The sequence below is a fragment of the Vicia villosa genome, linkage group LG7, assembly GCF_029867415.1.
Source record: "Vicia villosa cultivar HV-30 ecotype Madison, WI linkage group LG7, Vvil1.0, whole genome shotgun sequence".
NCBI classification, from domain to species: domain Eukaryota; kingdom Viridiplantae; phylum Streptophyta; class Magnoliopsida; order Fabales; family Fabaceae; genus Vicia; species Vicia villosa.
In genome coordinates, this window is record NC_081186.1 from 76,289,643 (window position 1) to 76,307,044 (window position 17,402).

The 17,402-nt window shown below is 33.3% G+C and overlaps 1 protein-coding gene across 1 annotated transcript; it reads left to right on the top strand.

The window, feature by feature from the left end:
- The first annotated feature begins 2,629 nt into the window (after positions 1-2,629).
- On the top strand, positions 2,630-6,004 carry LOC131617506 (putative pentatricopeptide repeat-containing protein At1g09680). The gene is made up of 2 exons (XM_058888786.1): positions 2,630-4,504; positions 5,157-6,004. The coding sequence occupies exon 1, from the start codon at positions 2,669-2,671 to the stop codon at positions 4,469-4,471; it is 1,803 nt and encodes a 600-aa protein (XP_058744769.1). The 5' UTR covers positions 2,630-2,668; the 3' UTR covers positions 4,472-4,504; positions 5,157-6,004.
- The last annotated feature ends 11,398 nt before the right edge of the window (positions 6,005-17,402 follow it).

A 17,402-nucleotide genomic window follows, 5' to 3' on the forward strand; every position in this document is an offset into this window, starting at 1 on the left:
AGAGACTTCCAAATGCTCAAACACATTAGCAAGAGACTTTCAAATGCTCAAGCACAAAGAAAGAGACTTCTAAATGCTCAAGCACACAAGCAAGAGATTTCTGACTCTATAACAAACAGTTAAGAGAATGATAAACTACACTTGATATACAATCGAAGGTGTAGACAATATACAACACAAAAGACTCTAAGACTTAAAACTTATAAGAATATACAAGTGTTGGGAAGTTCTAAGTTAAGCCTATGCAATTGAATTGATAGAGTAACAACTCTTTATTTATCAAGGCGCAATGTTGTGTAGTTCTAGTGTTGTTCCCTTTCTCTTAGTTTTCAGCTCCTTTTATAGAGGGACGCCAACGAGATGTTGGAGAGAACTTCTTACACAAGAGATTCTTTGAGAGAAGCATCACCAGATCCTATGCAAAGCTTCCTAATATGGTTAATGCCATTGCAATGTCATTTGAAACTCCTTTTATACAAAAGGAATTATTAGTTGCAATACTTCAAGCTTCTCCAAACTTCTGCTAAGTCTTCATGTGATCAGTAGAAGACATATTAACCTTAGAGTCAGATAGTGACCTGTTAGACTTTCATTGGTTCTTGAGCTTTGACTGCATCAAGTTTTGATCCTTCAAAGTCTGAGTTATAACTTTTGATCCTTCAAACTCTGAGTCTTCAAAGGTTTACTTGATCTTCAGAAGTTGATCTTATTAAAGTCTGGGATCTTCGTGTTCTGATCCATCAGAGGATGACTTTTCTTCAGACTTTGGTCTTCAGAGTTGACTTCTTCAAAGGCTGATTCTTTAGAGTGTGATCTTCAGAATCTGCAACTTTAACCTTCTCTTTGAATGTTTGATGCAGTTTCAGAACTGAATTTAAATTTGAATTATAGTCTATGTTCTGGTATACTTGAACAAACATTAGTATATCCAATTGTTCTTTAAATACTTTGTTATCATCAAAACCTAAGGGATATGGTACAAACCAATTTTGTTCCAACAGGTAATTTCTATAGCTCCTAATAATTTTAAAAGCACTTTTTACATATGTTACTAATATTTTTTCTTATTAACTTTTAGGGATAAGTCTTATCTTATGTTCACCGCATACACGAGTTTGATAGTATGGTAGGGTATATCGAGGATTGACCACGTGCTTGCATGTACTTCCCGTGCAGAAAGAATGATATTATGCGACCGGCCGTTTAGATATGTGCAGATCATTCCGAGATCTCCCTTCGAGTCTGCTCCTAATAGTATCGTCCGCAGACATCTTGATGACATACTAATGAATTACGAGATTCATATGGTACTAGAGGATTATCGGAGCATGCGAGCCATAAGTCAGTGGTCTTATGTGGATGGTTACAAGACTTAGTTATATAGTGTGTTAAACTATGTCATGACATCAAACGCTCTTGGACGTCCATCTAGGCCAACTCGTGAGGAGATCTTGGAGAATGAGCAAGCTAGGGATGACCATTTCATAGATGTGTTGTTGACTTGTCAAAATATTAAGTGGCCTACGTATGAGGGCATAGAGTTTGGGCGGGTTGAGAGAGGTGACAACGATGCAGTTGCCCTTGGACATGTCATTCTTATCGAGTCACGGAATACCTTGGGTTACAGGCAATAGAGGAGGAACCAGGGGTTAGGATTAGGCATACACAGTATGTTATGTTTTTATTTGTATTTTGCAATGTTTTAGTATTATTTTCCATACTTTGAGAACAATATTTGTAATATTATGGGATTTTTTTAATTAATGCATTACTTTGTTCTATAATGTGCATTTTTATTAATGTTTGAGTCAAATTGTGACACTATTAGTCGGATTAAAATGGCTTTGTCTTAAAAAAAAAAATACAAACTTAAGACAATGTTTATGCCCAAGATGCATGGAGGAAAGTTTTTGGAGATGCATATCCAAAATACATAGATGTTTAAATAGCTCAAAATGTACTTAGGGATGTTTTTCGAAGATGCATCTTTGAATACACCCTATAAAATTTTTGCAAATACATATGATAAAAATGGAGTGACGGCTTGATTTACGTAGGATTTACGTAAGAAGAAATGATTTAAGGAGTATCCGAAAATGTATCTCTAAGAAAACATGTTTCGGAGTTTGGAGGGGAAGTGAGAGCTTTGGAAAATAAGAAGAATTTGGTGAAAAGGATAAAAAGATTTCGGGTAAAAGAGGGTTTTTGAGGGTTTGAGTTTATTCATGACACTAAAAACACCATAAAATGGGGGAACTCAAAAATTGTATTGAATGAGGGTTTTGAAGGGTTTTGAAGGAGTTACATAAATTTTCCAAATATCTTTTAGGTTGTTATAGTATTCTAAAAATTAAAAATTTAGTAATGATAATGACTTTTTTATCATTCTAAACAAAATCATTTTTTTTTTATTTTAAAATTTCATTTTTGAAAGTATTCCCCTCCCCTCTCCTCCAAACTCCCAAATATAACCCAAAATAACTTTAAATTTTCTAAGGTGTGAGACACACCACAATAATTGAAGAGAAATTCCCTAACATTTATGTCATGGCCCATACAGCCCAAACCAACACCAGTAAGAGTAGAACACTGACATTTACTAGTAATATTTTAATGTATAAGAATCAAAATGTAAAAACCGACATTGCCACAGCACGACCAACCAACCATGAAACTTAAACCTCATCATTTTCATCTTCATCACAGCCTTGTCTCTTTTTCATCAAAACCTCGCTACAAAAACCATGACATTCTCTACACAATCTCAGAAGCGATCAACACCATCCACAACAACAACAGCAACAATCTCCATTCTCAAACACCTCCCGATTACTCTCTCAACCCCTCCCTCAAACGCATTCTCCCTTCCCTCACTTCTCACCACATCACCAACCTCATCAACCTCAACCCTCTCTCTCTTTCCCCTCACTCCCTCTTCTCCTTCTTCAACTGGCTCGCTTCTCGCCCTCCCTTTCGCCACACTCTCCATAACTACTCCACCATGGCACACTTTCTCTCTTCCCATAACATGCTCTCACAAGCACATTCCCTCTTCCTTTTCATTATCTCCCGAATGGGTCACCATTCTTCTTCTTCCCTCCTCTCTTCCCTTCTCCAAACAAACCCCACCCATCACCACCATCATCATTGCTCTGTTCTTGTTTTTGATGCTTTAATCACTGCTTACACAGATTCTGGATTCATACAAGACGCAATTCAGTGTCTACGCTTGCTGAAAAAGAACAACTTTGCTATCCCGCTTCGTGGTTGTGAGTATCTTCTCCGTCGTGTTATGAAGCTGAAACAACCGGAGCCTTGTTGGGAGTTTTATTTGGAGGTTTTGGATTATGGGTATCCGCCAAAAGTTTATCTTTTCAACATTTTGATGCATGGATTTTCGAAAGTTGGTGATGCTACGAATGCACGGAAGGTGTTTGATGAAATTCCTAAGAGGCGTTTGCGTCCTACTGTTGTTAGTTTTAATACTTTGATAAGTGGGTACTGTAAAGCTGGGAATGTGGAGGAGGGTTTTGTGTTGAAAGGTGTTATGGAGAGTGAAAGGATATCTCCGGATGTTTTCACTTACAGTGCTTTGATCAACGGGTTGTGTAAGGAAAGTAGGTTAGATGATGCGAACAATTTGTTTGATGAAATGTGTGAGAGGGGGTTGGTTCCTAATGGTGTGACTTTCACTACTTTGATTGATGGACAGTGCAAAGATGGAAAAATTGATTTGGCGTTGAGAAATTTTCAGAAGATGAAGGATCAAGGTGTGAGACCTGATTTGATTACTTATAACGCGTTGATCAATGGGCTTTGTCGGGTTGGAGATATCAAGGAGGCTAGGAAGCTTTTTAATGAGATGATTGGGAATGATTTCAAGCCTGATAAGATCACTTTCACAACTCTAATGGATGGATGCTGTAAAGATGGAGATATGGAATCGGCGTTGGACATTAAGGATAGAATGGTAGAGGAAGGAATTAAGCTTGACGATGTTGCTTTCACTGCACTAATATCGGGACTTTGTAGAGACGGGCGAGTTCGCGATGCTGAAAAGTTGTTGAGGGATATGTTGAGTGCTGGTTATAAACCCGATGATCCAACATATACGATGGTTATTGATTGCTATTGTAAGAAAGGTGATGTAAAGATTGGAGCCAAGTTACTGAAAGAGATGCAGAGAGATGGACGTGTACCAGGTGTTGTTACTTATAATGCGCTAATGAATGGATTTTGCAAACAAGGTCAGATGAAAAATGCTAGAATGTTGCTTGATGCAATGCTTAATTTGGGAGTGGTTCCAAATGATATTACGTTTAATATTTTACTAGATGGTCATTGCAAGCATGGAGGTTCTGTTGATTTTAACATATTTAGTGGTGAGAAAGGACTTGTTTCAGATTATGCTTCATATATAGCACTAGTCAATGAATCAAGTAAAATTTCAAAAGATAGACTGAGGAGCTGATATTCATTGAACTAAGTAGCACCAACAGATCAGGTTAGAAGCAAGTATGCGTGTCCAACAAATTAGTGTACAATACTGATTACACAACACTGAAACGTTTAGTCGCATACAATTGATTTTCTCTAACTAATATTCAGTGTCAATGTGTTAGCATCGCATCCAATATTTGTTGAGCTGATATCTATTGATCTGAGTAGCACAGCATATCTGCCACTAAATGTAGCACCAACACATTATTTTAAAGACATGTTGCAGTGTATGTGCATATTAGTGTACAGTACTGATGACAAACACTATAATTGCATACAATCACTCCAATTATCTTAAACTATTACAATTGCATACAATCACTCCAATTATCTTAAACTATTACAAAATATTTACGTCGTAATTGTCTGTAGTTTGTAGTGGCAAAATTATGTGTACTTTTGAGATAGGTAGCTGTTGCTAATACAAAAATCCAAAACTGTTACTATAAAACAACTTGATAATATTACATCTGTATGTTTAATTATAAATCGTTTCACAATTTTCTCATGAATTAATAAATGTAAAGATTGTTGTATGAAAAAGAAAAACTATAAAAGAATTTATAAAAGATTAGAAACAAGAATAGAATGGACATTGGTAACTACATATGCAGATTTTGTGGGATTGTTGAAGAAAATTCTCTCCATGTGTTTAGGGAATGCCCTCTCGATATGCCGGTTTGTTTAGCATGGTGCACACTAAATGGCGGTAGGAATTTTTCTGCAGTAACTTGGAGAATTGGATGCATTTAAACATGAATATTAATATTGGATGGAAAGAGAACAGTAGGTGGAGTGTTCTATAGGTGGTAGCTTGTCATTGCTTGTGGAATTGGAGAAATAAAAAAAATATTATGAGAATTTTGCTAGGCCAGTTGATCCTTTGGGAGTCATCCATAATCGCAACAAGGAGTATGATACGATATGCAAGGTTCTGAATAATAACCATTCAACCTTGCAAGGAGGTGACATGGGTTAGTTGGCATCTGCCAAATGAGGGATGGATGAAGCTAAATTCGGATGGTGCTTGCAATGAAAATGGCTGAGGGGGATGTGGCGGTATAACTAGAGATAGTGGTGGAAAATGGATAGCAGGTTTCTCCAAGAAGTTGGGCGTGTGTCATATGTTAGTTGCGGAATTATGGGATGTCCTAAAAGGTTTAATTATTGCTAAGAGAATAGGTGTAAATGTCATTGAAGTAAATATCGATTCGACTGGAGTAGTTAATGGGATGAACAATATTAACAAGGTGAACCCCATGGAAAGTGCCTTGTTAAGCAAAATCAAAGAATACATTGATATGGATTGGATGGTGCGGGTATGAAATGTGTTTAGGGAAGAGAACTTTTGTGCGGATGCTCTTGCCAAGAGGAGTTTGCAGCTTAACGAAGATTATTGTTTCTTTGATTTCTGTTCTATTCGGATAAAGCATATTATACTTGAAAACTTGGTGAAATTTTTTACACTATTTATGTGCTATTTAACACTAGTTATGTGCTATTTAACACTATTTTTTAAGGAAATATTTTTAATGCATTTTCAAATGCAACCCACCCACATATAATTCATTCGCCTTTCAACTGCGTTCTATTTTACAACTAAATTTATTTCGAAAATACATTTTATATCCCTGAAAATACATTTCCAAAATATTCGCTTCAATGTCAAAATTGAAATCACTCCCAGCAATAATCACCTAATCAAAGTCTTCAAACATAATTATATGACCAAACATAATTATATAAATTCAATCACTTAAATCTGAACCAAACAGTATTATACTAATTCACTAGAATTTAGAAATGATTTTTGGAAACATTTCGAAAATATGTTTTCAGAATAAATTTAATCATAAAATGGAGGGTAGCTTAAAATTGAATCAATTATATGTGTGTGGGGTGTGCCGAATATATTTTCAAAATTTAAATGGTAATTTTGAAAATTAACTCGTTACGTAGAGGATATAGGGTGTATTAAGAAATCTCCTTTTATTAATTATTTATAGGAGTGTCAATCTCATCCAAATACTCCCTCCGTCTCATAATAAGTGTCTTATTTGAGTTTTGCGCGGTTCTTAAGAAAATGATTAGATGTGTTGGTTTTAATGATAAAATTAGTATCATTTACTAAAATACCTTTATTTATCATAAGTAGTGGAGTAGTTGAAAAACGTGAAAGTTACTCCCTCCGTCTCATAATAAGTGTCCCATTTGTAGTTTTTTCTTGTCTCAAATTAATTGTCCATTTACAATTCCAATGCATCAATCATTATTATTTTTCCACTATTATACCCCTATTTATTAACTTTCACGTTTTTCAACTACTATTAATAGGGGTATTCTAGTAAATGACATTAACTTTTTTACTAAAACCAACACATCCAATCATTTTCTTAAAAACCGCGTATTACTCAAATGGGACACTTATTATGAGACGGAGGGAGTAATAAATAGGGGTATAGTAGTGGAAAAAAATAATAAATGTTGTATTGGTATTCTAAAGAGACACTTATTTTGAGACATAAAAAAAGTGCAAATGAGACACTTATTATGAGACGGAGAGAGTAATATGGAATCCACATAATTTGACGAGCCCAAATAACTTCTTCTTATGAACCAATTTCTATTGTGTTGGTATGTGTGACATTCTAAAATATAGGGGTGTTCATTGGTTCGGGTAAATCCGAACCAAACTGCAATCCAAACCAAACCATAGTGTTTGGGTTGGACATTTTTTCAGTTCGGGCAAGAACCGAACCAAACCAATGAAATCCAATGACAATTGGTTCGGACATCGGATTTTTAATTTTCTACCCGCAAACCCAACCCAAACCAATCATAATTAATTACCATAAAAATTACTACCAAACATTCAACTTCAACAAGAAAAAAGTGAAATGTTGTATGTGGATAAGTTATGTTATTTTAATTAGTTATTAGAAAACTATTAGTGTATCGTGGTAATTGAGCATACAGTTATGAAACACATTCATTATCATATTAACTAAAGTAACTAGTTATAGATTCAAAAGTCTATATGTTAGATATTGTTCTTGTTAGATATCTTTAATCTATTAGGGAAAAAGTGCTAGTTTAATATTTATAATTGAACACTATTGATACTATTTATTTCTATTTATTTATATTATTATGAAAAATTAATTTTCATAAATAAATTATTTTTTTCAAATATTTTTGTATTGTTTATCTACCCGATCAATCCAATCCAAACCAACCGGTTGTTTCTTGGTTCGGTTCGGTTTGGGCTTTATCGCAAAAATCTATAAATCCAATCCAAACCAATCCATGTAATTTTAATTGGTTTGGGTATCAGATTCTCTCAAAACCGAACCAAACCGGCCCGCGAACACCCTTACTAAAATATATGTCTAATACACATGGGGGACTTTATTATATACTTCTATTGCGTTTTATATATAGAGTTAAATTGTGAATTGTGATAAAAAAAATAATAATAACTTTATATTATATTTTTAAAAAGAGAACCATTTTTAAATTTATTGTAAATAGAAATATAAATTATAGATTAAAAATTTTAATATTTTCTTAATTTTAATATAAATGTAATCTTGAATTTATAATATTTATTTTTATAAATATTATATATTATATATACTTAAAAGCATTTGAATTAAATGAGAAAGAAATTTCTTCCAACTTAATGAAAGGCCTTTGAGATCGAACCTAGTCATATGCCCGTAATTTTGTTAATTTCTTTTGGAAATAACTTTATCAACTCGATAGATTAATTTCTAGAGGATATTTTGTTTGTAAAAAATAACAATTTAAAATATTTTAAAGATATTTAGCATATTACTCTCAATATTTTTTATCAATTGAATTATATTGTATGCTTGTTGTGGGTTTATTTTTGTGTTCTTCTTCCATATGTTGGTGTAATATATAAACATGTTTTATGTAAGACATGTGAAGGTTGTAAGTCATTGGTTGTTTGTTTATTCATCTACATCTTCATGGAATGCATGAACATATCAACATATTTCATATTATAATGAAAGATATATTTTATATAATAATGAAAGGTATGGTTAGTTGTTTGTCCAACTGCATCATCTCGTAATACAAGCATATTTGAACTAACATCGAAGATGTAGTTATCGGTTGTTGGTTATTCATCATTGGCATTGAGATTTTTTATGGTCGATTCTTATTTTTCGAATGATTGTTTTGTCTTCATCTCAACTCCAAGAATAACATAATTTCTTGCACAAACTCTTCAAAATGCATGTGACATATAATTTTTTTTTTTAATTTTGTCAAGTCTTTCTTCAAAGGTAACGTCTCTCGATCAAGATATTTGAAGAGACTTACAAAGCAGAACTCAAACGTTGTAAGAGTAATTTACATGGGAGATTGATCACTAGTAAGGGTAACGTGTCATTGGAGGCATCAGAATTGCGTGATAAACTCGTGAAATTATGGATTTCAATTACTAATTAGGATTTAACTCCTTTGGTATGTGGCTATTTTGAATATAAATTCAAATCAAGGGAGGAACTCAACAAAATTTAGAGTGAATGGACATGAAATATTAAACCATTGCTCCTGCGTTTGTCTGTTTTGGCGCCATATTTTAGACTTGAAAATTTGAATATTACACATGCTCAAATGTGAATGAGGATGCATGGTTTTCCATTAGAGTTCAACATGTCAATCCTAACCCTTGGTACATGATAGGTGATTTCAATGTAGCTATTGGTTCCCATGAGAAATTTGGTAGATGTCCTCCAAGAAAAACTTCCAACAATGAATTTCTTAGTTGGACTATCAAAATGAGCTTATTCATATTGACACAAATTATAATAATTACACTTGAACCAATGGGAGGAAAAGTGGTACTTACTCGTATGTTAGGCTTGATAGAGTCATTTGTAATTAAAATTGGCTAGACAACTGGAACACAGTCAATTTCTCCAGTTTGATCAAGAATCACTCACTCCATTACTCTATTCTTCTCCATGTGACAAATTTGATTCGGTTAGACCATTCAAAATTCTGAAGGTTTGGACTCTAGATGGTAAATATAGACAACTAATTGTTAATAATTGAAATACTAGTGTGATGGGTTGGCTTATGTTTGTTTTATCTGCTAAGTTAAGATCTCTTAAACATATTCTTAAAAAATGGAATAAGGAGACATTTGACAATATTCATCTTAAAGTCACTCAAGCTACTGACGAAGTTAACAACATACAAATTTTTATTAGTTATGTAAGTTATAACGATGATCTTGGATTGGAGGAAAAAATGCTCAAGTTTTGTTTGATAAGGCATTGCATATTCAAGGCCAGTTTTGGACAAGAAATCCTTTGGATGTAGTATAACTGTGAATATAGATATCGGAAAAAGCCTTTGATACTTTATATTGGCAGTATCTTATTAAAGTTCTTGTTCAATTTGGCTTTGATCAAAAGTTTTGTAATTAGATTCTTGCCATTTTACACTCAGCCAAACTATCAATCATAATAAATGGGAAAGTTGAAAGATTTTTTTCTTTCTCTAGAGCACTGAGGCAAAGAGATCATATGTCTCTCTTTCTCTTCGGCATTGTTGAATAAGCACTTAGTCGACAATTATCTATGTTGGTGGATCAAGGTAAGTTGAGATGTGTATCAGTTGGCAAGACTATCATTCTTAATCACATTTTTTTGGCAAACGACCTTATAATATTTTTCAAAGCTACCAGAAAAATGCTTAAGTCATTAACCATCTCCTCCAATAATATAGTTAGAATTCTAGATAACACGTTAATCCAACTAATTGAAAGCTTTATGGTGAAGATACTCTGAATCTAGGTTGAGGCACATTGCAGATATGCTTGGATTCACGATGGAACAAACACCATTTAACTATATTGGAGTTCCTATATTCAAAGGTAAACCTAGAACTCATAATCTTTAGATCATATAAGATAAAGTATTTGTCAAGCTAGCTACTCAGAAGGTCCACCTTTTTTCTATGATGAGTAGATTCAACTGATTTAGTCAGTTATAAAAGGAATGCTTTTGTATATTCTAAGGATTTATGAATGAACAATCAATATTTTTAACAAACTATATTCGTGCATCATAAATTTTGTCTGTACATGTAGCATAGACACTAGAAATATAATCACTACATTTTGGAAGGTTATTTGCTCACCTTTGTCTAAAGGAGGTATTGGTCTGAGAGACACTAATACAATAAATAAAGTTGGTTGTTTACCTCTCTATTGGAAGTTGTTAACTATCAATAATCAATGGTCTTTATTAATGCTTATTAGTAGATACATCGGAGACAAAATCAATCATGCATAATATTTTTTTCTTCAATATTTTTGGTATTAAGCATTCATTTTCCTTTCGGAAGGAACATTGTAGATTGAAGGTTGGTAATGGGAAGAATATTAATTTATAGACTAATAATTGGTTGCAATACAAAATTAAAGATTTTCACCTATCATTTCTAGTGGATGTTCAATGTAAGCAAACTGCTAAGTTCAATTTAATCATCCAAGGCGTCAATTGGAATATTTATTATGGCTCATCCATTTCTGCTCCTGAAATTGTCAAAGACATTTTGAAAATTAACTTTTCATTTAATAATACTAATGCAGATAAACTCATTTGGACATGATCAACAAATAGTGATCTATCTTTTAAATATTCCTAGGAATATATCAAGAGGGATCACTTATAGCCTTCTTTGACAAAATTCATTTAGCATCCCTACATTCCCACCTACTAATTCATTAGTGATTTGGAAGTTAATTCATAATGTTATTACAACAGAAGACAACCCGATTCAAATGGGAATACATATAGTTTTTGAGGTGCCTTCTTTGAAATCATGGCATGGAAACTGCAAACCACTTATTTTTTATATGCATGTACACCTTACATTTCTGAAATTGGATGGAGCAATTGTTTTGCATAAAATTTGACAACTTGGTACGAAAGCTTATTCAAACTTGTTGGTAGAAGTTGGAGCTCTAAAATTTAGAATTTAATCATGACTCTCATTTTAATAATTCTTTAGAGGGTTAAATATATTTTTGGTTCCTATAAATTACCAAATTTTGCTTTTGATCCCTATAAAACAAAATGGCGTGTTTTGGTATTTACAAAATTTTAGCACGTAATTTTAATCCCTACTGTTAAACTAATTTGTATTTTTGAATAATTTTTTTGCAGACATGTTTAGAACGTTATAAAAAGCTTCTTGAAAAAAATCAAAATTTGATTTCTAAGTCAAGATTTTCATTACTTTTATCATAATCTTTTGAAATTTTAAAAATTCATATTTAATTCTTGTCATTTTAAAAAATTCTAAAATTTGATAAATAAATATTTTACAGTGTTCTAAACATGTATGAAAAAGTTATTCAAAAATTTAAAAGTTAAAGGATAATATAACAATTTTCAAAATTATAGAAAATAGCAGGGACTAAAATTACATGAATAAAAAATTTGAAGGGATCAAACTGTCATTTTTCTAATAGGGACTAAAAATAAAATTTGAGATTTTTTAAGGACCAAAAATATATTTGACTCTTCTTTAGAAAACTTGAAACACAACAACTGATATCAGATTTCAAAATGGTAAAATAGACTTTGATAGACATCCTTAATGTTAATCAATTGGTCTATATTGCATCTACTTCTTAGAAAGGGCACATGTACTCTTCAATTCACGAGATTATAATTATTAAATGACATCAATTTTCAACCCCCTCATGCAAGTTAATTGGTGGTTTCCTAGTCATAATTGGATTAAGTGCAACACATATAAAACTTTTGATGATATATTTAAGGATAATATAGAAACATTCTTTGGAACTCTGTCAGCTAAGATTAGAGTTTGTACCTGTTACACGACAACAACTTATCTAAAAAGGATGAATAGATCCCCAAGTCAAAAATGACCTTTTAAAAACAATTTTTGAAAATTGCAAAAACAATTGGGTTTTGTTGATCCCATTTTTCTTCTCACGTTGCCATATATAGTTAATGAAATAGGGCTTCAAATAGTGCAAATTAACACAAAAGTCCCTTATGATTAATTATCAAATGAAAATAGATTTAAAAAAAAAACTAAAATCGATGAAAGCTTTTTTTTTTAAATTTAATAAGAGACCGAAAATGAATAAAATTAGACACATGCTAAATCGGAAAAAAAATGAACACATTAAAATAATCACACGCTACAAAGTTCAGTAAACCAGACAAGAAATGATCAAAATCATAAATAAAAATATCTAATTAAACAGATTCTGAGTGATCAAAATGTGACTTCATAATAGTCGAAAAAAGTAAAATGAGCACACCAGCACGACCTACGTGCGTCGTAGATTCATATAAGAGTCTGGTACAGGTCAAAACTCGAAATATTTTGCCACTAATTTTACGCACAGTGTTGAATCATTTTTACTGGTCTGTAGAACCAAAACTTTATTCTGATTGAACTTTGATCAACTTCGCACAATGCATGAGGCGATGTAAGTAAATAAAAATGTATAAAATGAGATTACAGGTATTTTTACTTTTAGATGATGAAAATGTTAACCTAAGTTGACTTTTGGCCACCCTAATGACCGACTAATGATGCAAATGCGATGAATGAATGACCCTGGAAAAAAATTAGGATAGAACAATTAGATGTGGTCGGATGACTCTCGCATCGCACGCCGAATCACTCAAAGGAAATTGCTACCAAAAGGCGCATATAAACATTTTCGCACGTTGGATACATGTATTATCTCATTCTTATATAAAACTATATTTCTAAAACATCTCTAATTTGGCGTTGAAGTCTTTGTTTTGCATCTTTTTTCTGTTCCGCTATACCGAAAACTCTCGCCACCACATCAGAAGAGTTGGTTTGTGCATGAGTTAGATTTCTTATTCTACCTTGAAATATATATTGTATCAAATATGGTGTAATATTCCATTAATTCCAATTCCAAATTAATTGTTAACGTTTCTTCTTTCACATGCAATGTTCTATACCTTCACGGTGGTGTTATATTATAAAGTCTGTAATTGATCTTCTTCACAGGCAAAACTCTATACCTTCACGGACAATGTTCTATTAGCAACCAAAAAAGAAATATACTTTAAAAATTGAATTGAAAGCAATTTACAAACAAGTTGAAGTAAAAGATAAAAAGCCTCGTCCTAAGAGGTAATATAGGAAGTGAAGAAAAAGTAAAAGCTACTTTATCATCAAATAAATTACATATTTTTTTTTATTAGTAGTCATGTGAAGTTGTGAACCATGCAACCAGGACCGTCTTTGAGGACGTGCAAGGCGAACTACCGCATAGTACCTCAAAATTTTTATGATTAAACTTTAACTAAAAAAGGCCTCATAAATATTTGCCACTATTAAAATGAGGTTAAATAGAGCCTCTAATTATTTTGTCATGGTTGAACCATGACTAACCTACACAGGGCCTCCAAAAAATTGAGACGGCTTTGCATGTGACCGTCGGGAATTATGTGGCTGAGCCGTCGTTTTTGCTAACCACGAGTTCAACATTTATGTGGGTCCCACTAGAAAAATCTACTGCCACGACCATAGAATACAAGTGTCGCCGATGAAGACAAGGTCAATGTTGTTTTTTGTTTCGAGCAATTATTTCATTTTATTTGATGAATTATAAGTCTTTTCTTGATGAAGATAGATTTGTTAAAGTATAAGCTTAGTTAAAAAGTCTAATCACTTAAAGCTAAGTGGCACGTTTCTTTCCTACATTTGTCTTCGTAAATTATTTATACAGGGTGTACATAAAATTGCAAACCATACAATCAGAATAATCTAAAAAAATATTAAAGGAATTTCTATGAATCTAATGGAGTTGAATCTTCTCTTTCACTCTTAATTTTACTTTCACTCGTCATTAACAAATAAAAATATAATCAAAAAGAGAATAAAATTAAGAGAAAGATAAAAAGAATAAGGGTTAATAGTAGTTTAGCACCTTAATATGAGCGTGTTTGGGTTTACCTTCCACCGTTGTCAAAGGCAGTTTTTGGCAACGATTTTTTTGAAAAAACCGTTGCCAAAAGGTAGGGAGTGGGGAAAAGCAAAATTCGCTAACATTACAGAGAGGTGAATTACCATTAACCCAAAGAATAAAGAAGGAAAGAGAGAAAAACAAATAGAAGATCTAAAGTGGAATATAATTAACTAATAGATTGCTTTAGCATGTTAGATAAAATAAAATAAAACAAAATTTAGAAATTTTATCGAGGAAAACAAATCGGCATTTAAATCCTTTTTTATTTAAATTTTATTTCTCACTCTCTTACTGATTTAAATATTGTAGTGTCAACCTTGCAAATTATTCTTCTCTCCACTGTATCAAATGTTTTGAACAACCGCTACATACTATGAATTCCTCCTCTCTGAGCATCTAGTTCTAAAAAGGAACATTGAGGTTGTTTGTGGGAATCGACTTCTAACTCTTGTGATCGCTACGATCTAATGTTTCTCGATTCAACTGAATTGCATGCAATAGAAATCTAGATTTCTTTCAATTGAAGCGCGTATCTCCATCTCTAGATCGATTCCATCAAATTCTAAGTCAATCTCTATTCAATCAGATTTGTCCAACAATGGCATCTTCCAAAGTCGCTCACTCTGTCTTTCAACGTCAAGTCATTACAGCTGTTGAAGTGGCTAGAAATCATTTTCCTCCTTCTAAAAGGAATGGAGATCAAATATTAATTGCCACTCCTCTTGTTCTTCCACCACAAAACTTTGTCCAACCTAGAGCGGGTCAAGGAATGCCTCAACCTTCTCCATTTTTATTTACATCATTATTCCACCTATGCAAACCTTTATTTAGACCTCTGCTACTTCCTGTAATGTTCGAACAAGATGCACTCCTCGAATTTCAGCTATTGTAGGCTACTTTTGGTCTGTAAGGAGCAAATGACTTGTTGAACAACATATACAAGATGGTTCTCCAACATAAATTCTAGGCCTTGGCGGACATGCTAACTTATATCGAAGAAAGTCTGCCAAATGTCAATCCAAAGAACAACATTGTGCAAGAGCTGGCTTCAACAAAAATAGTTGCTCATGAGACAGGAAGGGATCCAGAATATGTCAAAAAATCTCTAACCGTCGACGAAACATGCACCATACTCCTTCCCCTAATCTGAGAGGAGGAAGAGGTAGTCATGCTCCTTCCAAAGTTCGTCATCCTAGAATGAGAGAAAGGTATTGAGAAAATATTCTCACCCATCCGTAGAAGAAGAACCCTATGTCCATTTCTATCCTAGAAAGCATGATCCCAAAGTCATTGGAGAAATCTCTAATGTTCCAGAATTATAACGGGACTAGAGATCAAGACGAGCACATCGAGCATATGGATGAGCGACTCGACTACTACCATGTCGACGAAATGTAAAGTGCAAACTCTTTGCGCTGACCTTAACCGAATCGATCCTAGCCTGGTAGAAGTCCCTTTTGGAAGAGGGCATAAATTCTTGGTCTAACTTGTCTGAGGCTTTCACCACCCATTTCTCTACTAGGAAGAGAAAAACAACCTCCATGGTCGTACTAAGTAGAGTCACGCAGGGAAATAAGGAGACCATGCGCAACTATATTAATCGTTTAACCAAAGTAGCAATAACTGTTGGAGGCTCGAATGAGAGCTTAAACTGTTGTAGGCACATAGTCTGAAGGAATCGCTGACTGTCTCGCTTAGCCATGACAGAGCGAGTTCAAAGCGAGGTCTTTCTAGGCGAGCATACCCTTTGCTAAGCGAGGAAACCCAAAATCCAGCTCTTCCCACTCATGAAGGCTTGCTTAGAGAATCCTTTGGTCACTTAGCAAGAAAGCCCAGAAACTCAGTCTTCTCCTTCATGAAGGCTCACTTAGCCAACCTTTATGTTGCTAAGCGAGCTTAGCAGAACAAGACTCGTTTTAAAGTCTAGAATTCCGGAATTTTCCATTCAAACACATTCTAACCTACTCATAATCATGGCAACATGCAGAAGAACACATTAGCATACATATATTGCAAGAAATTAACAAACAACATGTTCACATAGAATGCAATCAAGAATTCACACAAAACCTTATTTTCCCTTCATAAAATTCCCTTTTCTAACTCGTTCTAACCAACTAAACTAAAGAACCCCACCTCTTGTGGTTTAGAACTTGAATCCTTGAGCTAAAAAGGTGATGAGGATGGTGAGAAGGTGATGATCAATCCCATAATTGGTGCAAGCAATAAATTTTCAATTTCTCCTTCTTTCCTCTCTTCACATTTTCTTCCTTCACTTCCTTCAACTTCTTCTTCAAATTTTGTATTGTGAGGGGGTAATATTGACAAAAAATGAGGGTATGATAATGAGAAGAGGTTAAATAGTTGGTGAAAAAAATATTGTTCTGCCCTCCCTCTTACTAACTTTTCCCAAAAAAATTCTTAAACATTAATTTAAGTTCCAATCCCATGTGCTTGCATGTTTATTAATAAGAATTTGAATGTTTAAACATATTAAATGAAATTGGGGTATTACAAATTATTTCTTTTTATTTAAAGATAAAAATGTTCTACACAAGTATTCAAATTTGTTTCCATTTAAACTTAATTTCTCACTTTGTTACTGACTTAAGCGTTGGAGTGCTAACCTTGCAGGTTAGTCATCTCTCCACTACATCGGAAGCTTCAAGCCACCGCTACATACAGTGAATTCATCTTCTCTGATCTTCACCAAGTGCCAGAGCAGAACATTGTGTATTATTCATCAAAACTATTATAGTGTGTTTGGATGAGACATTTTAATGATGGAATATAATATTTTATGGAAATTTAAAATGATTTGAATAAAATTCATTGTTGAGATAAAAAATATGAAAGATTG